This window comes from Notamacropus eugenii, chromosome 2 (genome assembly GCF_028372415.1).
Source record: "Notamacropus eugenii isolate mMacEug1 chromosome 2, mMacEug1.pri_v2, whole genome shotgun sequence".
Classification (NCBI taxonomy): Eukaryota; Metazoa; Chordata; class Mammalia; order Diprotodontia; family Macropodidae; genus Notamacropus; species Notamacropus eugenii.
This window is the reverse complement of record NC_092873.1, coordinates 61588313-61614819: the sequence shown is the minus strand read 5'-3', so window position 1 is coordinate 61614819 and position 26507 is coordinate 61588313. Positions and strand designations below refer to the sequence as shown.

The 26507-nt window shown below is 43.9% G+C and overlaps 1 protein-coding gene across 11 annotated transcripts in view; it reads right to left on the bottom strand.

Annotated features, from left to right (window-relative positions):
- Positions 1 to 340: 340 nt before the first annotated feature.
- The window catches only part of COL6A3 (collagen type VI alpha 3 chain), a 94968-nt gene continuing 68801 nt past the window's right edge, over positions 341 to 26507 (bottom strand). For all 11 annotated transcript variants that reach the window (XM_072640659.1, XM_072640664.1, XM_072640656.1 and 8 more), the window contains 13 exons: positions 25531 to 25593; positions 23902 to 23934; positions 23770 to 23806; positions 23656 to 23667; positions 22863 to 23356; positions 20133 to 20229; positions 18758 to 19456; positions 17012 to 17114; positions 13111 to 13826; positions 10284 to 10547; positions 9468 to 9566; positions 2713 to 2877; positions 341 to 1177 (listed from right to left, as the gene is read on the bottom strand). In XM_072640659.1, coding sequence (XP_072496760.1) covers positions 1137 to 1177; positions 2713 to 2877; positions 9468 to 9566; positions 10284 to 10547; positions 13111 to 13826; positions 17012 to 17114; positions 18758 to 19456; positions 20133 to 20229; positions 22863 to 23356; positions 23656 to 23667; positions 23770 to 23806; positions 23902 to 23934; positions 25531 to 25593 — 2823 coding nt within the window. In that variant the 3' untranslated portion in view covers positions 341 to 1136. The remainder of the gene's footprint in view (positions 1178 to 2712; positions 2878 to 9467; positions 9567 to 10283; positions 10548 to 13110; positions 13827 to 17011; positions 17115 to 18757; positions 19457 to 20132; positions 20230 to 22862; positions 23357 to 23655; positions 23668 to 23769; positions 23807 to 23901; positions 23935 to 25530; positions 25594 to 26507) is intronic.

Below are 26507 nucleotides of genomic sequence, written 5' to 3'. Positions count from 1 at the left end.
ACCTACCCCTACTACTACTACTACTACTACTACTACTACTACTACTACTACTACTACTACTACTACTACTACTACTGTTCCTCCTACCAGTACTACCACTACTGCTGCTTCTACTACTACTACTCTGAGTCACTTTCCCCTCTAGGCCTGTTTCCTCATCTGCAATGTGAGGGGGTTGAACTACATGATGACTAAGGATGTCTCCACATTGAACTCTGCTCCCAGTCCCCTCTGTCCCACCAATTTTCACCATCCTCCTCCTTCTGCATCTTCCTCCCACACTGTGAACCCAGGGGATAAATCCAACAGTACTTTGCCAAAAAGAATAAGAAATCCAAGCTCAAAAAACCTCCATTAAACTTTATTTAAAAAGTTTCTTTGTGTAGATTTCCCAAAAACAAAATAAAAATTAAATCCCTCCCTCCCCATTTTTTTATCTTATAAAACACACAACATCAGAGGAATGTCAAGAACATTCTACACCAGGACTTCAGAATCTTTAACTGAGGCGTGGGTCCCAGCAGTGCATCTGTGCAAAGATGTTTCCCTTGTTTCTACTTATGTTACTTCTGTGCAGAACATCGACAAAGAGAAATCAAATGGAAATCTAACCCAGCAAAACTACACCAAGCTGATCCCTTCGGGGAGAAGCAGCTCCTCCCACGCAGGCTTCCCATCTCAAGTTATGCTTGGTTAGGGAAATGATGAGCTAAGCAGGTCTGGTTAATATAGCTGCGGGAATCAATGGGCTTCCTGTTGGAGATTTTATGCAGGCCCCAAATAAGTGGAATCCCAATCTCGACTGAAAATGAGAATTGGACAGATTGGTCATGAGCAACACTGCTGGGGGCGAGGAGGGGGACTGCATTTCGTAATGTGGAAGGGATAGGCTATAATCACCTGAAGACAAGAGCACTCAGTCCACAAACAAATTTAGCACCATATTGATAGGTCATGCAGCAAAAAAAAAAAAATTACGAAAACAAAAACAAAATTTCCTTCAAGGTTTGCTCATAACGTAAAGCACAAAATAGTACAGTGCACGGTCTTGTCTACCCATAGCTTCTACGAGGGCTAGTTGGGAATAGCTGAGTCCTGTGCTTCTGGAAGAGGTATGTGTCAACAGTCTGTCACACTTAGGTTCCTATTGTTGAAATGACTCCAGGATTGATGTGTGCTGTGAAAATGAGAGAGAGAGAGAGAGAGAGAGAGAGAGAGAGAGAGAGAGAGAGAGAGAGAGAGAGAGAGAGAGAGAGAGAGAATACATGTTATCAAACAAACAGGAGAACCATTTTCTGATTATGAAAATTAACTCTAGAAGTATCTTTAATTTTATTAGAGGCAGAACTAAGGTGGGGAAACAGGGTATGACCAGAGCAGAGAAATTTAAAGGGCATAGAGTAATCCAAGGGCACAGAAATTCAGCAACTAGAATTTGGGCTTAGCATCTAATTTGTAAAATTAATTAGTTAAAGGGGGGATGACCTCACCATTCCCACCTAACTGAATTTGTCTTTAAAATAGAATTATTTTTTTTTTAATTTGAGGGGATTTTCCATGCTGTTTGTACATTTTGTGATGCATGCCCCATGGGACAGAATTCACAGTGATGACTCCAGATCTGAGAAAAGGTCGTGAGAGGCTGAATTTGGGAGCCTGTCCTTTGCACTGATGACAAATCAAGAGAATGTGAAAAGCACAGAATTTGGCTCAAATTTGGCTCAAACTGGGCTCAAATCCCAGTTCTCTTGCTTTTTGAGCTTGGTGCTCCTGGCATAAAGGTCCCAAAGGAAGGGTTTACTTCATAAGTGTGTGTTGGATGAGACCGGTTAGCATTTATTTCCCCAGTAACTGGCACAGGGACTTATCCATTGTTGACAGTTAATGTTTTGATTGATTTAAAATGAATTGATTTTATGGCCAAAGTTCCCAGCTTAGGGGTCACATACTGAAACTATTTGGGGGAATGTTTCTTAAGTATATCCTCTGGCCTTCCAGGGCTTACCACTCAGTGCACCATTTGAGCAGGGTCAGGGATGGAGAAGGGATCATAGTTACCCCCTACTGGCAATCAAGCAATTGACATTCCTGAATTAAGCACCTACTACTATGTGGGAGGTTCTGTGCTTGATTCTAGGGACAGAAAGAAAAAAAAGAAGACAATCTCTGTCTTCAAGGGGCTCTGTTCTATTGGGGGAAACTACTGATAAATAAACACAAATGTATGCAGAACGTTATAGGGGAGGCCCAGTACAGGCCTCAGCTGGAATGCCGCCAGAGAGCAGAAGTTAAAAGAAAACAAGGGATTCTAAAGGGCAGGGTTGAGGAAGAAGGGCTTTTTACGTAGGGGGGCAAAATTAAGGGTTTTCTGTGCAGAATCAGTCCAGTGTCCAGAGAGAGGAGTTTGCAAGTCGGGGGGCTGAGGTCTGGCTGTTAATGTCTTTAAAAGCCAAATAGAAGAGACTGCGTTTGCTCATAAGGCACCCCCGGCAGATGACTGAGTGAGGGAGCAGATGTTTGAACCTCTAAAAAATGAAGGAAAAATTCACTGGGGCCTTGGCTAGGACACCTTCCTTTGGGGGAGACCTTGCTTGTAAACTCCATATCTTTGTTTCCTTTTGCTTCCGGTGATCCATGACCTAAAACTGGGGCAGCACCAGGCCCATGATCAGGGCCAGCCTCTGAAGAAGGGGACGAGGCAGCGCCACTCACCCGGCAAACAGGCCTTTTCACAGTCGGACTGAGTCTCAAAGTTGTTGCCATTGCTACCACAGCCGCTGTACCAGAACCGGCCACAGCTCTTGGTCTCAGGGTCATAGAACCACTTCAAGTTGAACTTCCGACAGGTCCCAATTTCCTTGGGCCGCTTGCAGACATCTTGAATTCAGAGAAAAAAAGGCATCATGGCAGGATTTGGGTACTGGCCACGAGGGCCAAGGTGTCAGGGTTCCCCCAGTCAGGGAGGTGGGAATGAGGGAAAGAAGAAGAGAGAGGGAGAAGGGAAGGAGAGAGGAACAAGAAGGGAGGAGAAGAGGGAGGAAGAGAAGGAGAAAGGGAAAGAAAGAGAGGAAGAAAGGCAAAGGGGAGAAGGAAGAAGAAAGAGGTAGAGGGGAAAGGAGAGAGGAAGATGGAGAAAGGACAGAAACAGATGGGAGAGGGAGAGAGGAAGAGAGAGGAAAGAAAAGAGAAAATGGAGAAAAGAGGGGAGAAGGAAAGGATAAGAAGAAAAAGAAAAAGGAGAAAAATAGGGAAGTAGAGGGGAAGGGAGGAGAGGGGAAGGGAAGGGAAAAGAAAGAAGAGGAAAGAAGGGAGAAAGGCAGTTTCCTTTTTCTTTATAGCAAAAGTCCCAACTCTTCCCTCCTGGCAACCCCACAATCTCTAAGAAGAAGCCCAGACTCTCAGCTGAGAAGTACCAATGCCTCCCCTACAATACCCAAACACTCAGTGAACGGCTCTGAACCAGAGCCAGGCTCTGGGAGAAACAAAGGGAATCTTTGAGAAGAGGAGGGCTTAGGGTCTCTATGGAGACTTTATGTATTTGTCCTTCCTTCTCGAAGAGGACCATGACATCATGATGATGACATGACTTGCAGTTGACTTTCATTTGAGTGAGGGAGGGCTGTGCAAGGTCACCAGCCTCACTTTCTTCTTCAGAGCCATCTGGATCCAGTAGCCAGATATTCATCAGGATGACTAGAGATGGCCCAGGATGCAATGGGATACCCTGGCCCTTTCAGGCTAAGGTCCTATAATATTCTCACTTTGAATGAGCTTTTAGGGCAAAGTTAAATAAGGAAGTGAAGATAAATACTCGTCAATACAAAATCCACAAAGACACTACACACACACACACACACACACACACACACACACACACATGCACACACACATGCACGCACACTAGCACACAGGCACAGCAAAGTTATTCTGAAGTAGGGGATATTTTCCTTTAACCAAGGAAGGCAGTTTATCTTTCTCATCATCCCCTTCCCATGTGACCCCACTGCCTGATCAATTTTCCAATATCCCAAATAGCTGCAGAGAAAAATGTGAAGTTCCTGATTTTTAAGGCAGGATGGAGTTCTTTGAGTGCTTTGAATGCTTCATCCTAGAAACACCCCAGGACAGATAAGCACCAAGATGTCTCATGGACTCACCCAGTTTGACCATCCACTGAGTGGATCTAATTTCCATTTCCCGTTTACCTCCACCTCTGTCACACGCCCCCCAGTTCAGAAGATCATGAACCCCTCACCTAAGAAAGCTTCTCTGGCTTTTTAATTAAAAGGATGGGTTTTTAAAAGCCCATCTTCACCAACTGTCTGTTTCTGATAGGTAGAATATACGCAGTAGCCAAGAAGAAATGCCTTCCTTAAATGGAAGGGAAATGGATCAAGAGGCAGTTCCCCAACATTGGCCCTGGTATCCTAGGAAGGACAGGAGTCTGAAGTGAGAGTCAGCAACAGAAGAAGGCCTGTCTCTGTGCAGTCCTACTCCAAAAATTCCATCCCAGATCTTGGAAAAGACATTCACTGGCCCAGTCCTCTGCAGGAGAACCTCAGAGCTCTCTAGCCTGATGCAACCTGGTCAGGCACGAAACCATCTCACCATCATGTAGATCCTACATCTGCTCTTGAGTTGAGATGCCCACCAGGCCTAAAAGCATCAGACATCGATAGTAATTTCTGACACCAGTCAGCATTTTTAAACCATCAAAATCTAAGCATGCTCTTGGAGCCAGAGGCAGTATGGCTAGTGGGGAGAGGACCAGCCCTGGGGCCAGGAAACCCTGGATTTAAGGCCTACTTCTGACACCTTCACTTGTCAGGGCTCCTGATTTTCTAAAACTTTAAGTTGGGGGGAGTTGCTAATATATATCCGTGGAGAGAAATTTCATATTGGAAGCTCTCATCATGAAATCGTAGGTCTCTACCAAAACAAGAAGACAAATTTAAATAATTGGGGAGAGAGACAGAGAGACAGAGAGAGACAGAGACAGAGACAGAGAGAGAGGAGATTTCCGGTCAGTTTATAAACATAGCTACATTTGTCATTAGTTTTAGGACTCCAGAAAAAAAATACTATTTCTTTTCATTTTAAACTTGAAAAAAAGTAAAATAAGCATTTGCACAAACACTGTAGGACAGTAAGAGAAGCTTCGGCATGGATCTGTGAATCTCTGTTATGTACAGCTTGCTTTTCTTTTTAAGAATGTAATAAATTCAGCCTGATACTTTCAAAGTTGTCCTGCTGGTCTGGGCTTCCTTCTGGCCTTTCTGCTGTTCTTTCCCCACGAGGAAACAATAATGAAAGCAAAGCTTTCCTTTATCTTGATCCCAACAGAAATTAGATGAGAATTTAAAGGACTGGCATTTGACTTCTGATTCTGCTGCAAATCATGGGAAACTCACTGCTCAGTGCCTGTTTCCTCATCTGTAAAATGAAGATAGTAATACCCCAAGTACGAGCTGCACAGGGTTATTGTGAGATCTGAGTGAAATCATCTCTGTAAAGTGCCTGGCCAACTTTAACGTGCTATGTGAATGTCAGTGGACATTACCTGGGTACAGAGAGAAACCCCAAGATACTAGATGGTTATTGCTTGCCACGCATCACCAAAGGAGTGCATATATTGAGACCAGACTAGAGAGGAATTCACCTGTGTTATGCTCCCTGGAAGGAGGAAGCTGGTTAACTAGGTGCTAAGCTTAATTGTTTCCATTTGCTTAAATGTTGTCTGGAGTGTAAGTTTTAGTGGTCCCGGCCAATGCCCTGAGTATCCCACTCTAGTTCTTTCTCCCTACACTTTATTTAATCATTCATTTCTTCCTCGTACTTTCTCCTTATAGATATAATGGGAACAGTCATTAGGGTTTTCCTGATCTGCTGGACTGGGTGATTTCTTGTGGGGTTGACCCTGAACCATGGTGACCCCATACTGTAGCTCCTCACTAAAGGAAATGCATGGTCAGTGTCTCCTGGCTGGTCCACATGATCTCTGTCACCGGGGACATTTTAAAAAATGTTTGCTGATCAAGCCAGATCCACCCAGTCAACAGGCTTTTAAAGTAAAAGCAACTTCTGTTCTTGCCCTCTCATCCCTTCTCATTAAGCAAATAATTTGGAACCCTCCCAGCTCTGCCTTAGGCTTCCAGTAAGGATCTGGATGACTGCTCTCTCCCTCGTCTCCCCAAGCATCACACACACTTCACAGTGAGGATGCCTGCTTGTCAAGGTGAGCCTGAGAGGGACCATCTAGGATGTCAGTCATGACACTTCTGCTTGGCATTTCATTCCCAGAGCATAACCAACTAAACAGCAATTTTGGGGGAGAAACGTTTCCAGTCATATCATTAATCTGATATGTGCTTACAACAGACTGAAGTGTCTTTCATAGGATTTGATTCATGAATAAACTAGGCTGGCAGCCTCTGCCCACCATTTCACCTGATTTTTCTTGCTTGTTACTCGTCCTACTCAAAATCACGAAGACTGACTGACCACCTTGTGATTGTGTGCCTTAAAGAGACAAAGGATGTGATGCTGAGTTAGAAGACAGGGGCAACTGCACGTGTCCTGGGAAGCAAAGAGTGTTCTTGGGCAGAAGCAAGAGTTAATGGGGATAGGAAACATCTTGGCTCCAACGACTTAACTTTGAGAGAGCACCAGCTCAGAGCATCAAGGTACCTTGGCACATAGTACGCATTTAATAAATACTTGTCAATTTCATTCATTTGTGTTTTTCTTAATTAAATGTGCCCATTTTTATTTCAAGAATCTCAAAATCATTGTCCAAAGAGCAGTTCCCCAAAGCAGTCTTCCTCAGGAGGTAAATGGGCGTTAGACTTTGTGGGAGGAGGCTAAGAAATCAATCCTGGGGATGGTTGATTCACCAAGCTACATTAGAAAGCTCCTGGATCTAGAGCTAGAAAAGCCACGTAGACCAAGTCGCCATTTTAGAGGAGAGTAAACTGAAGCCCAGGGAGATGAAGTGAGGCAAGGTCACGCAGAGAGGAGTGCTGAATAGCATTCAGAGGAAGGTCTTTCCCCTATACCTCTTCCTGGCCTCATCTGCTTTGGGTCTCTAGCCTCAGAAGTCACTTAGCCTTTTTTAAAAGTTCACAGGGAGAGAATCCAATGTAAAGCTTACAAATTCTCCCTAATTCTGGACCTTGTGACTCACCATGAAAAGAAATGGGAGGGAGCAGAAACAAAGATTTTGTTGTTTATATCCATGAAAATTGTTTATATCTTCTTGATCCTTCTGGGCTACACATAACAGATCTCCAAATCTCCCTAGTTGATGCCAGGATTATCTCCTCCTAATGACTCACCAATACTAGAATGAGGAAGGAATTCTCCTGCTCCACCAAAAAAGGGTCAGCAGCAGGTGGGAGAATCCAGGCTGGATTCGGAGAGTCAGGGAAACCTGAAATTAAAGCCAACCTCTGCCACCAAGCTATGTGACATTTAGAAAATGACTCCCCCTCTCTGGACTTGGGTATCTTCATCTACAACATAAGGTGGACTCAATGATCCCTAAAGTTCTGTTCAGCCCCAAATGGGTAATCCTAGGAGAGTCGTTGAGAATCGACTGGTACATGGGAGGCATGTTGGTTAGAGGATATTGGTATTCATGAAGTACCTTGTGTTCCTGGGGCAGCTAGGTGTTGCCATGGTGTATAGAACTTGGGGCCTGGAGTCAGGAAGACTCATCTTCCTGAGTTCAAATCTAGTCTCAGACATTTACTATTTGTGTGACCCTGGGAGAGTCTCTTGGCCTTGTCTGCCTCAGTTTCCTCATCCGTAAAGTGAGCTGGAGAAGGAAATGGCAAACCACTCCAGTATCTTTGCCAGAAAAACCCCAAATGGGGTCCTGGAGAGTCAGACACAACTGAAATGACTGAACAACAAAAGTACCTTGGATGTCAATGTTATCATCAGCCTTTAAAAGAAACAAAGATGAGTTGAGGTAGTATCACTGTGCCCAATACACACACACACACACACACACACACTCCCTCAGTGTCCTTAAGTTGAGAGTAAATTTCTTCTCTAATTCAAATCTTGGAGAAAATTGCTTTCATAGGCTCATGGGATCCTACGCTTTCCATTTTCCCTATTGGGTCCTTCATAACCTGGGAAGAACCTTCAGGTCATGTGCCCTAGGAGGAATGCCTAGAAACCACATGTCTTCACTGGAGTTCTTTGTAGGAACACCTGGGATCCCATCCCATCTCTAGCACATACTAGCTGTGCCTCCCTGGGCAAATCAATCCACTTCTCAGCACCACTAGGCAACTCCTTAAGAGTAAAAGTTATAGACAGCTTGTAGATTTTCATTGGTGAAGAGAGTATCCACACTGAGAGTCCCCTTCTAAAGTCAGTTCTAATTTCACAACCTACTACCACCCCAAATTTTCTGTTCTTCAAACTTAACACCCCTAGTTCCTAAGAGTGATCCTTTCATTTCATAGACTCAGCACCATGTATCTGCCCATTTCTCCCCTCCCCTCCAAAATGACCAGCTCTCAAAGACACTGAAAATGCCTAACTCTGGTCTGCAATCTCTAGAGTGTCTTAGCACCTATTAGAGCCTCAAATATCTAGTGAATAAAAAACATGTCTAGTGCCTGTCTTATATTGCAGGCAGATGCCAACCACTGATCAGTATCTAACTGCTCCTAGATCAATCACCTAATACAGGAAATATATCAGAGTGTCTTCTTCACCACTACCTCCAGAATATAAAATCCTCGAGGCAGAGACTGTATCACTTGCTTGGACATGAATCCCCCTCACTTACATGTGTTTGGCATATAGCAAGAGCTATTTAATAAATTCTATCTCTAACTACAATAAAGTCAATGGAAAAAATCAGCAGCAACAAAAATGTTGAGACTGAATGAATTCTGGATAACTATAATAGCCAGCTTGCTCCTAAATAATAATATAAGAAAAGACTTCCTCCCCCCATTCTTTACAGGGGTGTGGGAGGCTGTGGGGGTGGAATATTGTGAACACTATCAGACTCCGGTGATGTTCTGGTGAGTTTTGTTAAACAATTTTTTTTCCTCTTCCTTTTTTATACTTTTTTATAAGGGATGACTCTGGGTGAGAGGGAGAGGAAGGACATATTTGTAAATAAAGTTGATAAAAAGACAAAAGCTATCAAAAATATGTTTAGTAAGTGCATATATCTACTATTTTTGAGGAGCAGAGGGACTTGGTGAAGACAGGACTGGACTTGGAGTCAAGAAGATCTGCATTCAATCCTGCCTTGGATACAATCTGGTTGTATAACCCCAAGCAAGTCATTTAATTTCCCAACATCCTAGGTAACTTTCTAAGGTCATAAGTTAGAGGGAGTTGATGTGTGGAATGAATTTCCACACTGAAGTTCCCCAAGCTCATGAAAACAAAGATCCGGACCCCACACCACTACTTTTCACAGTGTAGTGACTCACCTGCTTCCATCCCTTTCCATGGCTCAGAATTCACCATGAGGTTTAATGTGGCACTTGAAGCTGTCTTTGGCGCCTGAGGTGGTGGAGACTGGACTTTCTCTATAGGTACAAAATAAGTTTCACTCTTAGAGAAGCCAGAAGTTAAGGACCTCTAAGGAATATCGGCACTTCTCAGCCTCATGCAGAAGGTAATTTTTCAGGCTTAATTATTAGCTACACTCAGAGCGAAGGTGGGCATTGAAATAGGACCACTTAGTACCTGGCACATAGTTGGTGCTTGATAAATGCCTATTAGTTCAAAACAAAAAAAAAAACTAAACCACCCAGCAAAGTAAGAGACAAGAAAAGTTTCCTACCTATGCACACCGAGGAGAAGAAGGGGACATTCACAGGGAAAGGACATTCACATGGCAGAGTACACGTGTAAAGAACCATGAAATCTCCAAATCGGAAGAGATCTCAGAGTTCAAAGAGTTAGAGGCAACCTCAGAGGTCATCTGGCCCAATATCCACCTTGTACAGAAGAAGTTTTGTGACTGGATGAAGGGTGCATGGCTAGAGAGTCACATAGTCTAACCCAAACTTGAATGAGAATTCTCTCTATAACGTCTGCAATAGGTGATCATCCAGACATTGTTTAGAGTCCCCAGTGACCTCCCAAGATAGTTTATGCCATTTTTAGGCATAGTGTTACTATTTCTAATACAAGATGGGGGATGGGGGCCGGTGTTTTGCCCACATTGGCCAACTTATATTCCATTTGAGATACAGGGAATTATTTGTTTCATTTTCTATTAAAGCAGCAAGGTGACTTACTTGTAGTGAATGTTCCCTCATAAGTTGCTTTGACCTGGGATTTCAGGTAGCTGATAATTGCAACGTGGTACGTCTGCCCAGCAACAAGGCCTCCAACGATGCGTTCGGCCACAGTGAGGTTCTGTTTCAGGACAACAGAGCGGTCGTGCATGGAGGTGATGGTGAGGTCATAAATATAAGGATTGGGTTGGTCAGGATTCACCCATCGAAGCTTGGCACTGTTCTCAGTGATGTCAGAGACCTGGACTTCCCTGGATGTCTTAACTAGAATACAAACAAATCGAAACAAAATAAAGTCACATAACACAAAATGATACCGTGGAGAAAATGCTGATTTTAGAGTTAGAGGAACTACAGGTTCAGATCCTACTTAGGACTCATCTGACCTTGACCAATTCACTTCATCTCACAGAGCCTCAGTTTCCTCACCTGTAAAATATCTTTAGACGACCTGAAAAGTCTAGGTTTAAATTGATGATTTTATAACCTATCTGGGATTCAGTTTTCTCATCTGTAAAATGAAGTGATTGTATTCAATGACCTTTTAATCTCTTTATCATATGTTCCTAATATTATCTAAGAACTTGTTAATACGTACATTGAACAGAATTCATGAAAAACTTTGCTCAAAGTATATAGGTGTAGAGTTACAGTCCCCATCAGAACAGGCAATTCAGACTGTTCCCTCCCTGCTAAGTCATCTGTTCAAGTTCAATTTTCATGATTCATTATTTTGTTTTTTAAAGAGATTTTCTTTACACTCTCTCTTATAAGCAAGAGGCTAATGATTTACTTCCACCTTCCAATGCTAGGTAGTGAAATCGAGTTCCCTGAGAACACTTCAATACTCCCAGGTATTTTAATGGAAGATAATTTTGACACATGCCTTTTTAAATTAATTTTTTGAAAGTAATCACTGATCTCTTGCTGATGTGAGACTATAAAGACAAAGCCTCCTTCAACAATCAGATGGAGCTATAATCTCCTTGGGTTGGTCAATCTCTCCATTGGGCAGTTCCCAATACATCCACCCCTTCTCTTTCTATGGAATGCCTGTCAACATCTGCATTCTTCCATGGATTCTCCACAGAAGAGTCTAGCCATTTCAAATGAATACTCTGGCTCTCCCCAGAATTTCCCCATGGCATTATAGCTTATTGTGCTTAGCCAAACACTGTCAGTATCTTCTCTAAATGACTAACTCACTGCCTAAATACCACCAAGGAAAACCACATGGGATCACTTTCCAGAAATCAGTCCTCCCTTCATGCCTTGGCCTCCCCATAGAATTCTTTTCCCGTGCTCACTTCCAAGACTGGATTTGGTCTATGGTCTTGTGGTAAAGTAAAAGTTTTTTATGATTCTTCTCTTTGGCAAACTAAGAATCACAGATTGCCTCATTCCAGGGGAGAGGGATCCCATTCCACACACATATCGTGCTCTGTGTACTCCAGATGGTCACTGAGGAATAGTCACAGAAATACAGAATTTAAGAGTGAAATGGACCCTTACCCTCTACAATATCCCAAGTACCACAAGAATTTCTACTGCCCAACAAGTGGTCCTCCAGACTCTTCTCGGAGGCCTGCATGGAAGGGGAGGCCTCTCCACCTATACATAGTTCTAATGTTAGGACTCATTTCTTGACATCAAGCCCAAGTTGGACCGTGCAGCCTCCACCCATTGCTCCTGATCCTGGCCTTTGGGACCAAAGAAAAAGTTCATGACAGACCTGCAAATACTTGAGGACAGGTACCATGTTCCTTTAATCTCCACCTCAAGTCAAGTGACAACAGCATGGTCCCCAGACAGGAAACTTACAGAAGTGATTTCTTTAGACTTCACACAAGAAGTCCTTTCCCAGCCTGAGATTCTGGGACACAGGAATTCTTAGACGCTATGAGCCTGAGAATCTGGAATCCTAGGATTTTTTGGTTCTGCAGCTCCGACTCAAGATGCTACAGAGTAGTTACGTGATTTAGTTCTCTAGGGTAACATTCTCTATCTTAAGATAGAGATATAAGTAAGATAGATTACTTCTCTTTGATTCTATGACTACCAGACTGCATGGCTAATCTTCTCTGCTGGCAAAGAAGGTCCTTGGCTATGCTATTGTTTTGAGGTGAAGCATTAGAGAGCCCCCTCCCCCAACTATCCCCAATCTTGGCTGCTGCCTGAAATTCTTCCAATAGGGCTTGGTCTCTATTCTAACACAAACTCCCTTCCCATAGATTTAGACTTGTCACTCACTCCTGCCATGATATGAGGCCAAAGGGGGTGGAGGAGCATGAGGAGACATTTAAAAATAGCATGGGTTAGTGGGAAGAGACTTGAATCTAGAATCAGAAGACCAGGGTTCAAATTCTATTACTGACTACCTGACTCTGAGCAAGCTCTTCAATCTCTCTGGGCCTCCGTCCCTATCTGTAAGATGCAGAGGTACAAGTAGATGGCCTCTGAGGTCCCTTGTGGCTCTACATCCATGACCCTGTGATCTACCTTTGGAGGTGGCCAAGGATGCCAGATAGGAAGGTTGGGAGACCTGATTGCTTCCAAGAGAAAAAAATTCATCTTTTTGAGTCTTCTCCACCTTTCAAATTAGGAACCAGCAAGTCTCAAAGAGCTGCTGACATGAAAGCCTATATTGAGCCTTCCCCAGGAAACACTCTTGAACTTGGCCACACCTAGACCAGCCAGCTGCCGCTCAAGGAGGCTCTTATAGCATCACGTCCCGAGAAGTTTGCAAGGGTCTTCTGGGTTCCATTTGGTGCTGCCTAAGTGCAGGGAGGCCTGGGGATGGGGCTCGGGGAGAGGGGTTCATACATACCTGCTGGCTTCAGGGACAGTGGCTTCATGGCCTGGGGTTTCGTGGCAAGTGGTTTTGTAGTCACAGGTTTTGGAGCCACTGACTTAGCGGCCACTGGCTTTGGAGCAACTGGCTTTGAGGCGACTGGCCTAGCAACTGTAGCTGGGTTTGCAGGGGCCTGCTTTACAGGGGCTGGGTTGGCCACAACAGGATTCACAGGGGCCTGCTTTACAGGGGCTGGGTTGGCCACAACAGGATTCACAGGGGCTTGCTTTACAGGGGCTGGATTGACAGAAGCCTGCTTTATAGAGGGCAAGTTAGCAGCTGCTGGGCTTGCAGGGACCTGCTTTGCTGGGGCTGGATTAACAGGGGCCTGCTTTACAGAAGCTGGATTAGCAGCAGCTGGGTTTATAGGGGCTGGATTGACAGGAGCCTGCTTTACAGAGGGCAGGTTAGTGGCTGCTGGGTTTGCAGGGACCTGCTTTGCAGGGGCTGGATTGGCAGGGGCCTGCTTTACAGAGGGAAGATGAGCAGCTGCTGGGTTTGCAGGGACCTGCTTTGCAGGGGCTGGATTGGCAGGGGCCTGCTTCACAGAGGGCAGGTTAGCGGCTGCTGGGCTTGCAGGGGCCACTTTTGCAGGAGGCTGCTTTTCAGAAGGTAGAGCTGCTGAAGTTGTAAGTTTGGTGGTAGTCACAGGCTTGGGTGTAGAAACGGCAGTTGCATTGTTAGGAACATGTCTGGAAAAAGAGAGGCAGATTTCCAATTAATTCAATTCAACAAAATCTGATGACATTTATACTGCATGCCAGGGACTGTGACAGGTCCAGGGTCCTTACAAAGGTGATCACAGCCCCTACCTTCAGGGACCTGGCAGTTCCATGGAATATGTCCATGGGATATGCCTAATATTGAGACCAAGGCTTGCAAAGATTCTCAGTCATCCAGTCAATAAACATCTATTAAGCACCTACTATGTGCCAGGCCCTGACAGGTGCTGGAAATACAACAAAAGACAAAAACTCACTACTGTCAAGGACCTCATTGCCATCTAATGGGAGAAACAACCTGCAAATGGCTCTAGATAAACATCATAGAACAAAACTTGGGGCAGTGGGTTCTGTTTGTTACTCCTGTTTTGCAGATAAGGAAAGTGAGTCTGAGAATGGTTAAGTGATTTGCCCAGGGTCACACAGCTAGTAGATTTCTGAGGCAGGGTTTGAACTTGGGTTTTCCTGAATCCAAGTCTCAAAGGTCTGTGCGCCCTCTTGCCACTAAAAATGAAACCAATGAACAGTGCAAAGATCTGAATGCTCTGCAAGGCCAAAGGATGGCGTGATCTTCAAAAGAGGAGAGCTCTGCCCAAGCAATGGCACAAGATACCCAGGGCTTTTGTTTTAGTTAGAATTTAAGGAGAATGTGTGTAAGAGCTTGAGGTCTCTTTACTGGTCATGGGCTTCTCTGTTGGTGTACTTACCTCATAGAAGGGTGATGAGACTGATTTAATTTGAGGAAAGGGAATCCAACCCCCAGGACACCCAAGAAGAAAGATGAACCTCAGACTGGGATGGAAAGGGTGCTAAGTCACCTTAGAACTCCTATAAATAAGTAAAAATGTCTTGTGCTTCCACGGGGGGCCACACCCCTAAAATAAGAAATCTTTAAAAGGAATAAAGAAATGGAGATAGAGTGGAAGGCAGAGGCAGAGAGGGGGAGGCAGAGACAAAGGGAGAGGCAGAGACACAGACAGAGAAACCAAAAGGGAGAAAAGAGAAAAGACAAGGGAAACATGGTGGAAAGGGAGCCCGCCTCAATGACCAGAAAAGAGTATGTTCAGTCTCTAACACTACTGGATGACCCTGGGGACAGCTCCTAAACACTCAGATCCGCAGGCAACACTTAGGGCCAAGAATTGCCGAAGGAATGTTGATCTGGGGCAGTCACACCCTGGCTGATCCCTACACAAATGAAATCCCAGATGTGGATCACACTCCTCGCCTCCTCCACCAAAAGCATATTTCTTCTTGTACTTAAGTAAAAGGCAGTGGGCAGTGTAGACGTAACGTCAGATGACATCAGAAGAAGCTGGAGTTTTGATTTTTTTGTGTCCAGGGACTGGTACATAATAAGTGCTTACTAAATGCTCATTAATTAATAGATGTATTGGATTCAAATTCTACTTCCGCCAATGTGTGTGAGTTTGAACAAGCTATTTCAGCTCTTTAGGCTTCGGTTTCCCCATCAATAAAATGAGAACCCCATCTTTCAGTTCCTTGCAGTTCACTGGGTTGTGAGAATAAAATAATCATGTGTGACTAAAATGCTTTACATCAGATAGGATCTTGGAGACTTAATACCCTGGAAAAATGGGGGGGGGGGGGGGAGAGAGAGAGAGAGAAAGTCCTGTGCTCCTCTACCATTGTTGGCACTCTCTTCCTCTGAAAAATACTTTGCAAAATGATTTACCATCTTTGGATTTTCATGTGTGTGTACATGTCTATTCTCTATAAGCTCTCCATAAGCTCCTTGAGGTCAAGGACTGGGCTTAGAAGTGCTGGGCTTAGAATCAGAAAGACCTGAGTTGAAATCCCACCTCAGAACACTAGCTAGCTGTGTGATCCTGGGAAAGCCACAACTCTGAAGGAGTTGGACAGATAGTTCTCAAGATTCCCTCTAGCTCTAAATGCATCCCCATATCTGATAAGTGCTTAGGAAATGCTTGTGGCATTGAATTTAATTATGTTTTCAGTTTTTTCTTCTATGTGATCTCCCTGCCACCCAGTCCTACTCCCAATCCCAGTCCAAGTAGAATGAAAAAATGGACATTAATTTGTCTCGGTGGATTGAAATGCAAATCACTCCCCAGATCAGGGATTTGATAAGGGGATGAAAGGCTGCCTTGCCTTTTGTAGAAGAGAACACCATTCTGGAAGAGCGTGTCCCCTGCCAGTCTCTGGCTCTGCCATGGTGGCTTTGCACACTCGCTGTCAATGTGGTAACTCCCTTCCCCCCATTCTTCTGCCTCCTTTGCCCCAGACCTCAAGGCAGGAAATACAGTCACTGTGTGGTTGAACATTGATTCTCTGCCAATGCCCACATGGGCATGAGAGTCTACTAAGCAATCACTGCCTTCCTGGGCACAACACAATGCCCTGGCTGTGTAAAGGACAAACATGACCTCATGCCCAGCTTCTGAGAGTTCTCTAGTCATTTCTAATGAATGGGAACTCCCAATATAGAAAAATCCTTCAATTGATGCCTATCAACAACTAGACTGTACCTTTCACATAATATTGGAATACTATTAGGCTAGAAGAAATGATAAAAAGGATAGTTTCAGAGAAGCCTGGGTAGAGTTATCTGAACTAATTTGGAATGAAGTAAGTAGAACCAGGAAAATAATTTATACAATAAAAAACAATATTAAAACACAAGCAACCTTGAAAGACTTCAGAATTCTGATCAATGCAGTGACCAGCCATGATTCCACAGGACTCATGATGCAACCTGCTGCCCACCTCCTGAAGGAGAAGGCATGTACTCAACAGGCAGAGTGAGATATATTTTTGGACATGGTCAATGTGGAAATTTGTTTTTCTTAATTATGCATATTTATTACAAAGGTTTGTTCATTTATTTTCTTTTTTTCCAATGGAAAAAATAAATGTTGATCACTTGAAATAAAGATTTTTTAAGTTTCCTAGATCTCAAACAAGTTAAGTAACCTGTCCATAGTTACATGTGTTGGAAGTGTCAGGCAAGACTTAAACCCATGCTCCCTGCCTCAAAGGCCACCCACTAGACTACTCGACCTCTTATATGTAACATGAACAACTTGAAAAACAAGAGATCTGTTTTGGAGTTTCCTCTTTCCAGCTTCATATCCCTCTCCAGAAAGGATTCCTGGAAAAGAAAGGTCACTTACATCTGCCTTTGACCAAACTTGATAGAATTCTTGGCTGGCTGGTCCCCTTGGAACCAATCACATTGCTTCCTGATATCTGGAGACAAGTAAAATGCATTTTCACCTATGCAGAAAAGGAAACAGAAAAGGCAGGTTTGTTATTTTTTTAATCAATGAAATAATCCATTAGACATAGGTACAAATTCACATGAGCCTTGCATCAAGGAAGGACGCTAAGGGGAAACCTCATGGATCCGTTTAGGGAACACTCTGCCTTGGCTCCAAGGGACAAGGGATGATTTCTTGGAGTTATCAGGGAGTAAGACTCTTGACCTTCTTGTGTCTGACTGTCCCATTGGATATAGTAAAGACATGCTTTGTTTTTTAGGCAGAGGGAAAACTTATTCAACACGAAGGACTGGCAGAGCCCAAAGGCAATAGAGCAGACAGGGAAATCTGTGGGATTTCAGAAACCACCACCCCACCCCACCCCCAGCCAGGCTCTTTCCTCTTAAAGAGGAGAGGAAATCCGCCCTCCACACATATGCCAAGCTGATTTTCCTAAAGTACCGATCTGACCCTCCTACCCAAAGTCAAAGTCATCAGCAGCTCCCCTCTTGCCTCTAGGATACAGGACAAATCTTCAACCTCCCCTGGACACCTTCCTCAGGGTGGTTTCCATTCGCCTTTCCAATCTCCTTTCATATTACTCCCTTCTATGCGTTACAGTAGATGAACAGTAGGTCAGGAATCAGAAGATCTGGGTTCAAATCTCACCTCTGACGCTGTGGAGGTTATCCTCAAGGAGGTGGTTTGGTGAAAAGTACTCTGGTCTCAGAGTCAGAAGACCCAGGTTTCAGTTATATTTCTGACACTGACAAGCATCAATACGTGATGTGCTCAGATGTGCTAAGCCTCCCTTTCCCTCATCTACAAAATGCTTTAGAACAGGAACAATGTTACTGACTCTATGGAGCTTACATTCCTGGTCTGTGACCTAGAATGAGTGAGCCGACAACTAGACACCTCAGAGGGAGGTGATGAACCTACCAAAGGAAAGCCCATGAATTGGGGGGGGGGGGGGCAAAGTTGGGGGAGTGTCACACACCACCGCCTTCTGTGAATCTCACACTTGTTGCCCTATGACTCCTAAATTAGTGGGATTTCACAGGATTCACAGAATCTTAGAGTTGGGTGGGGGATCAGAAGTCATCTCATGGACCCCTCCATGTCCCACCCACCACATGAATGCCCAGTCTTTCCTGGAAGGTCTCCTTGTTCACTTTGGAGTAGCCTTAAATGTTAGGAAGCTCCTTCCAACATCTTGCCTAACCTCACCTCTCTGTACCAACCACTCATTGTTTCTAGATCTGCCAACTGGAGCCAAACCAAATAAATCTATGCCCTCTTCCATAGTGTAATGGAAAGGGCATTAAGGTTGGGGTCAAGTAAGCTGGGCTCACATCCTTACTCTGCTGTTTCCTATCTATGTAAATTTGGTCATCACTTAACCTCTCTAGCCTCAGTTTCCAACTTGGTAAAATAGGAGGATGGACTAGAAGACCACCTCTAAATCTATGACTTTATGATAACATGATGATAACATCATGATCAAGCATTTATTAAGTGCTTACTGTGTGTCAGGCACTGTTCTAAGTGGGGTTATAAAGAATGGACAAAACAGTCTGCCTTCAAGACTTATCACATCCCCCAGAGCTTCTCTCCTCCTACCTGTACCTCCTCAAGTTCCTTCAACAAGATACTTACTGTTGACAAAGGAGGGCAACAGCCTTGCAAAGCGTAATAATGGCTCTTCATTCAGCTCTGTGGGCTTGTCAGCCAGTTTGAAGAAGACATCGTTGGGCTCACTGGCAAAGCCATAGACATCCTTGACACTGACGTTTCGGCCAATTCCCAGCACAACAAAGAAGTACCCTTTGCACTTTGCCTGGACAATGATCCTCTGAAGGTCATCGAGCTCAGATTTTCTTACTTCTCCTGTGACCATCAGCACCACAATCTTCAGGTCCCGGGGGTTGGGTGCACTTTCAAAGATACTTTCTATGGTGTACTCAATGGCATTTCCCAAGGCCCTGGTCCCAGGCAACAAGGTCATGCGGTTGCTGAGGAAGTCTATCAGCTTGTCCTTGGAACCATAATCAGTTAATGAGACTTCCACGTGGACAGGGGGTATGCTGGTGTTCATCTCATGCTCCCAGGGTGCATGCTGGAGGACTGCTACCCTGGTGAGGTGCTGGGACATCTTGGGATCAGGACTGATGTCCAACTGCTTGACCATATAGGTGATGTACTTCTTCATCTCATTGAATGCAAATGGGGTAGTGGTTTCAGAGCTGTCCAAGATGAAGGCCATGTCAATGTCCACATCGCTGCCTGCTGCTCTCCTGTCCCTGAAGGCAGGCCTAACACTATCAAATCCACATGATGGATCAGGATTACATATATCTAGAGAGGAAGACAATAAACAGACACTTAATTCTGAGCCACTCAGGGGCTGATCTTGTCTTTAGAAAGAAGACAGACTGATCGAGATTTAAGGGAAGCATTAGACTGGAAACATCTCTATATCATACAGTCATATTTACAACCAGATTTCCACTGCCATCTCAGGCTTTCAAATATCAAACAATAATGAGATGGAACAAAAACACAGATAAGTCTTCCCCCACCCACATCTATTGTGACAATTACAGGGGACTTTAGATCACTGCCATCCTATGAGGAAAGCTGAACTGTAGGTGTAAATGAATCAGAAGTTACAATTCTGGACCCTGCCACCAGCCAGAATTTCAGAGTTTACCTTATCCTTTGCTGAACGTAAAATCAACCCAAGCTAAGATATTTCCCGGGCTATCTTGGTCAGTTCTCCCTATTTAATTTACCCTGGATATATCTTGCATGCCCATAACTATTTACATGTCATCTTCCCATTAGAATGTGATTCCTCCAGGAAAGGGGCAGTGGTCTTGCCTTTCTCTGTATCCCAAGAGCCCAACACAGTGCCTGGCATATAAGGAATTATTTAACAAACACTTGTTGACTGACAGTCCCACCACTAGATCCAATTTGATCAAACCCATGAATAAGCAGACTGACCCTTTATTAAAATGGAGGGCCTTACCCAAGCAGACATGGCAAGTAAACACTGTCTTCAAGAAGTCATCGAGGTTCCTTGCAGCGGGCAGAACCAGAGCGTGACCCACAGCTGTGTTGTTGATCTGAATTAGACAAAAGGAGATGGTTTTGAAGGGTATAAGTAAATGAATCCAGTGTGAATACATATATGTATATATATGTATATTGTATGTGTATGTGTGTATATATATGTGTGTGTATGTTTGTGTGCATATATATATATGATATACAGTATGAATTATGTCTCTAAAGTCAAACAGTTGACTAGCAGATTGAAACATTTCTCCGCCCTCTTTTGTACCCCAAGTCTGAAATAATATTATCCCCAAATGTAAGAACTGAATTTACAGACCCTGCCCTGGGAGTCACTTTATAACTGTTATTATAATTAATTTCTATTGTACTTATCACTGTGCCAGTCATTATGCTAAGCACGTTATAATTATATCATTGGATCCTCACAACAACCTGGTAAGGTAAATGCTAGTATTATTCCCTTTTATAGATGAGATCACTGAGTAAAGAGAGGTTAACGGATTTGCCCAGGGTTACACAGCTAATAAGTGTCTAAGGCCAAATTTGGATTCAGATTTTCCTGACTCCAAACCCAGCACTCTATCCACTGAACAATCAAGCTACCCCAATGACCCAACAGTTTTGTCTGAATCCATGATACTCTGATTTATCCTCCTTTATCCATTAACCAATGGGTACAAATGGCTCCGGGTAGTTATAGACCAAGTTATAGAAAGAAAGAATCAGGGCAAGGTACTCCCTCTTCCTCCACTCCTCAAATGATCCAAGTTGAAGGTTAATCCTTCAGTGATGGCTTATCTGGGTTACAAAGCTCTAGGAACTCTCAGGAGAGACTAGTCAACACCAGGTCAGGTGAGAGGGAAGATGCTATCTCTGGCTTTTTCCAACAGACCATTCTCCAGTGCCTGGAATATTCCCCTTGTGCCCCTCCATAGGACATCAGACTTGGAGTCACAAAAACCCGAGTTCAAATCTTATCTCATAGAGTTACTAACTGTGTGCCTCTAGGTAAATCCTTAACCTCTCTGTGCCTCAGTTTCATCATCTGCAAAATGGGGGTGGGGGGGGAATGAGACCTGAGGGCCTCTAAAGTCCCTTCCAGATCTAAAGCTATACTCCAAGGAAAAGCCTCAGCTTCTTACAAGGCTCCAGCCAGATGCCGCCTCCTGTGTGGAGACACACATGACCCAGGTCACTTTGTACTACAAAAATACAAGTGTTATCAGCACCCTCTAAAGTTCAGGGTGCTCAGGCTTGCCCCAGTTACTCAGCCCTAGTTTTGGCTCTGGTGAATAAAACCCCAGTGAGCATATGAAAGCTGCCTGAGGACAGTGACTATGTTGTTATTTTCTTTACCCCCAGTGCCGCCACACATAGTAGGCACCTAATTAAAGTTCCTTGGATTGAAGTGACCTCACAAAACCACACAATTGGAAAGTACCTGGGGACTGATCTAGTGAAACTCTATCACTTCCCAAAGAGAAAATTGAGGTTTATAGAGGGCAAGAGAAAGAAAATACATAATAAATTACATAATTATATATATAGTCATAGCCATTATTATTATTATAGCTAGCTAGTAGTAGTGGTGGTAGTAGTAGGTAGAAATGGCCAGGTAATCTCAGAGAGGAAAGCACTAGCAGCTGGGGGGACTGAGAAGGCCTCTTGCAGAAGATGACATTTGAGTTAGGATCTAAGCATTACAAAATAATAATGAGACTGTATGAATGGGTGACTATGATGCTAGCTCTTCAAATTGGACATTTTATTACAACTCTGTCTGTGCCTCCAATTGATCAAGTAAGGAAACAATAGCCCATCACTGGGAGTTGTTTAGATAAATGTTAGATTAAATTGTTCATTTGCCTTGAGAGGTGCTATGATGCAGTGGCCTTGGAGTCAGGAAGCTAGTGGCTCACATCCCATCTCTGATGCCACTAGATTGTGTGACTATAGACAACCTCTCCATACCCCAGGTCCCTCTCTAAAATTTGTGGTTGCAGAGCAACAACCTGTGTTAGAAAAGGGAGTTTCCTAACTGGAAATGCTCTACAATGATGATATAACATTCCCAATCCTCCCCCAAGATGACATTTGGGTCACAAATGAGGAATCCAAGACTCTTTAAATCTTTTTGACTTCCTAATGTATTATAATCAGTACTGGAAATAAAAACAGAAGGAGAGATGCCTAGTTAGTGTTTTAACCACCAGAGCTATAACCAGAACTGAGAAGCTGGGACTTGAACCAAACATGATAAAATGTCGACAGTCCTGATGCAATCTGCCCTTGTGTGGGAGAAGCAAAGGAGTTTAGTTACTAAGAGTAATTATGTAAAATAGGGAGCTACCATATGGCACGCTCTCCCCTAGCTTTAACCCATCTGGAACCTACCTTCACCTAGTCTCAGCCCTTTCTTCTCATAGTGTCCCAGGCACTAGAGTCATCTCATAGAGGAGCCTAGGCCCTCTGCCCAGGTGGACAATGTCATGAGAACTCTATCTACCCTAGTTCAACTGGGTTTATCTTCAAAGCTCCCTTTCTGCCCTAAGATTTGCCTCATTCTGGTCTTTTCCATGACCCTCATCAGCCATCAATGGGCATGGCATCCACACGATCCAATACCAAAGGCAGAAGGGTTATGTGGCTCTCCCCCTGCCTTCCTGCCCACAGCACAAACCTGAAGGGCATTGATGAGGGCCCGGTCCTCTCTGCTGGTCAGGAACAAGGGTGTGATTCCTGCATCAGAGAGCTTGAGCACAGCCTCATTGAGCTGAGGGGAGGCTCGGACAGGACCGTTGCTGAAGAAGACAGCCACCTTCCTCATGAGGAAGCCACTGCGAGCCCGCTTGAATGTGTTCCTGGCCACAAAGGACATGGCAGTCTCCAGGCTGCGTTCCTTGGATGTCAAGGGCACCTGGAGGTTCCTGATGCGGTCCAGCAGAATGGACTTCCTCTTGGAGTCAGGGAAACGGATCTCCGTGGTCACTTCATTGTTGTAGGTCACAACAGCCACCCGGGCGCCTCGAGGACAATTGCTCTCTGCTATGGTCATGTCATTCACAATCCTCAGGAGGGTGTCTCTCATCCGACTGAAAGTATCTTGATTGACCCCTTGCGAGGTGTCTAAAGCGAAGGCGAGTTCTGTTGGGAAAACTGGGCATTCCAGGGGCCCTGCAGAAAAGAGGTGAATTTTTTCAAAACAATCAATTTCTTGACTGATGGAAACAGTTAAGCTCAATGACAGCCCCCATCTCTATAGAACAGAAATTTACAAAGCTCTTTTTTAAAGCAACCTTGGAAAGTTGAGAAGAGAAGAATATCACCCCATTTTACAGATGAGGAAACTGATACTCAGAGAGGTCAGGCAACTGCCCAGCGTCCCAGAGCCAGCAAATGTCAGGGTCATGATTTGAAACTTGGGCTCCCCACTGCTGCTGGGTAAGAAGGATGACCCATTGAAAAGGACTCACCATAACAGCAAGCTGAAAAGGAAAAGAGAAACTGTCAGAGAAATGTCTCTAGAATCACATCTCCCTAATTGTCCAAGGTTACCAGAGGAGGCTGGTGGAGATCTGAGGACTTACGGCATTTGTCTTTGATGCTCTGAATCAGGGCACATTGCTTTAGAAGAAAACAAAAACGCGGATGAGTAATGCACGTCAATTACTAAAATATTGATGAACAATACTCTAAATTTGAATTAGTGTTTTGCTTACATCAACTGACTCTCCTCTGTTGCCTTTATGGCCCTGCAAAAGGCAAGGAAGAAATGATTAAAAATTACAAACCCTTTCCCTCTAATCATTACTTAAGTTTAATAAAGAAATATCTAATTTTTCACTCTCACATTTACATTTTTCCTAGCCTTTGGCATACAGAAAAGGCATTGAGAAATAAAAAGTCTGTTCTTAACCCAAGTCCTTCATCAGTTAATGAGTAAAAGAGCTGGGATTTATAGCATGCTTGCCATTATACTGTACTGCCTCTGCATCTCTGTCTGTGTCTCTATCTCTGTTGCTCTCCCCCCCCTCTTTCTCTCTCTCTCTCTCTCTTTCTCTCTCTCGCTCCCTCTCTCCCCTCTCTCCCCTACTCTCTCCTCTCTACTCCCTCCTTCTCTCTCTTTTAGTACAGCCTCTTAATTTTACAGACGAAGACAATGAGACCCAGAGGCAGGCTGACTTGCTCAAAATCACAAAAGCAATAAAAAGCAGAACCAGAGTCAAACCTGGGTCCTGTGTCTCCCATCTAAGCCTCTTTCATTTCACCAGACTTATCTCCCACAAGATAATTCAAAAGCAGAACTGGAAAACTATCTGGAATCCCAGGAGAGCATCCAGATATTCTTGGCTGCCTTTCAGCAAGTGACATCTAGGTTAGACGGTTCATCATTCTATCCCCTGAGATTTCCAAGGATAGAGGCTCCATGGAATTCCCCCAGTTCTCTCATCATGTGGTTTTATCAGGGATGGTTACAAAGTTTGTCAAGGACAGCCCTTTGACTGGCACCCTTGGTGAGGGGTTGGGAATTGAATAGGGCTTCAGGAAAATGGACAATGGGCAGTTAAAGAGAGAAGAAGAACCCAGGAGTGTTGAGGTGTGCCAGGGAGCCAGCAAAGGCAAAAATGTCCAGGAAGACAGGATATCAAAAGGGGAAGGAGGACTTCATGGAAAAGAGGTCACCATATTTAGTGACTAGAAGGTCAATAGTGACCTTGCAAGAATGGTTTCAGTCAAGGGGTGGGCGAGGAATGAATAGAGGCAGTCAAGCGTACAAAAATTCCTTTTTCAGGAATTTCATCAGGAAAAGACAAAGAAGAGATTGAATAGCAGCTGGATATGGCAGATAATCAAAAAAAAACTTTTTATAGGGATTCTGAAGGTAAGTTGGGGTGGGGGGCTTTGTAGAATGGAAATATGGGAAGGAGCTAATGGAGACTGAGATTAAAATGATTAGTAGACAATAAGTTTAGTGAATGAATGAATGGGTAAGTGAATGAATGAATGAATGAATGAATGAATGAATGACTTCTGAATGCATCCTGGGGAAGAAGGTAAAAGGGATGGGGTCAAGGGACCAAGTAAAAGATGAGAAAGATGCAGAGGCCAGAGCACTGGGCCCAAAACTCAGCCCTGCTCCTTAGTACCTGTCTAATTTAGGCAAGTCATGATAAATCGTAATCACTGACCCTCAAATGGTGCCTTGGAGTTTCCAAAGCATTCTGCATCTATTATATCCTTTGGGCCTCTCTGAACCTCAGGCTCAGGAAGCTGGACACCAGACGATTTTCAGTGACTCCTAGCAAATCCAGAAAGTGGCTAAGTTAGGAGGTCACAGAAGTACTTACAGATGGTCCTGGATATCCTGGGTCTCCCTTCTGTCCAAGTGATCCAGGTGGTCCTGAATTTCCCTGTAGATCAGCAAAGCAAACATATAGGTTCCATGTCCTTGGGTTAGAGTTCTCAAACCCATGAAGAGCCTCAAGACTCCTTGGATGAATCTACTCTTTGCCCAGGTTTAGGTTCCAATGAATAGTTAATGACTGTTTCGGGCATTGAATTCAGTAGAGAGTACAGTGTCTCAGTAATCTGGTCAATCTCCCTGTTGCCATAAATATACATCTGGAAAAGTCTCCAAAGATAGACAAGGAGCTGGGTCCAGAAATGAATGGCATTTTCAATTATCTCAAGCTAAACTGCTATCAGAAAAGTTCATGGATTTCTGTTTTGTCTGGACTGAACAGAACTATTCTCCTAGTGATGCCTTAATTAATCAGCCATCATAAGGTAAACTCTTTGAAGGTAGGATCTATTTTTGTCTCTTTGTATCCCAGACAAAGTAGCCATTTTATAAATGTTTGCTGATTGACTGATTAGCTGCAAGTCAAAGATTGCCACAATTTCAGAAGAAGCAAAAGTCTAGATAACCTAAAGGCAATGGAAAAAGTGGATGTGGGGAGTCAGCTGGCTATGTGAGACCCATGGTCTTGGAGTGAATCTGTAGTCTGACTGAACCACCAGAAGAAGGCTATCTACAAGACAGAGAATTGGATATGAGGTTATAGCACAGGGTATTTGTTGAGTGTAGACAACCAATCCATTATTTTAATCTACCTTTCTACTCTACACTAATGAAATTAATTGGACAATTGTCCAATAGTTCATTTCACTTTATGCTGTCTAGACCCAACTTAAAAATAAGTTTTTGTTAATGACCTCTGACTTTGAGTTATCTCACAGTTTCAGCTGCTATAGGGGTCAAGTCAATCCAAGGAAATGAATCAAAAATTTTACCTCCAGCAAGATCCATCATGGGCTCATCGGT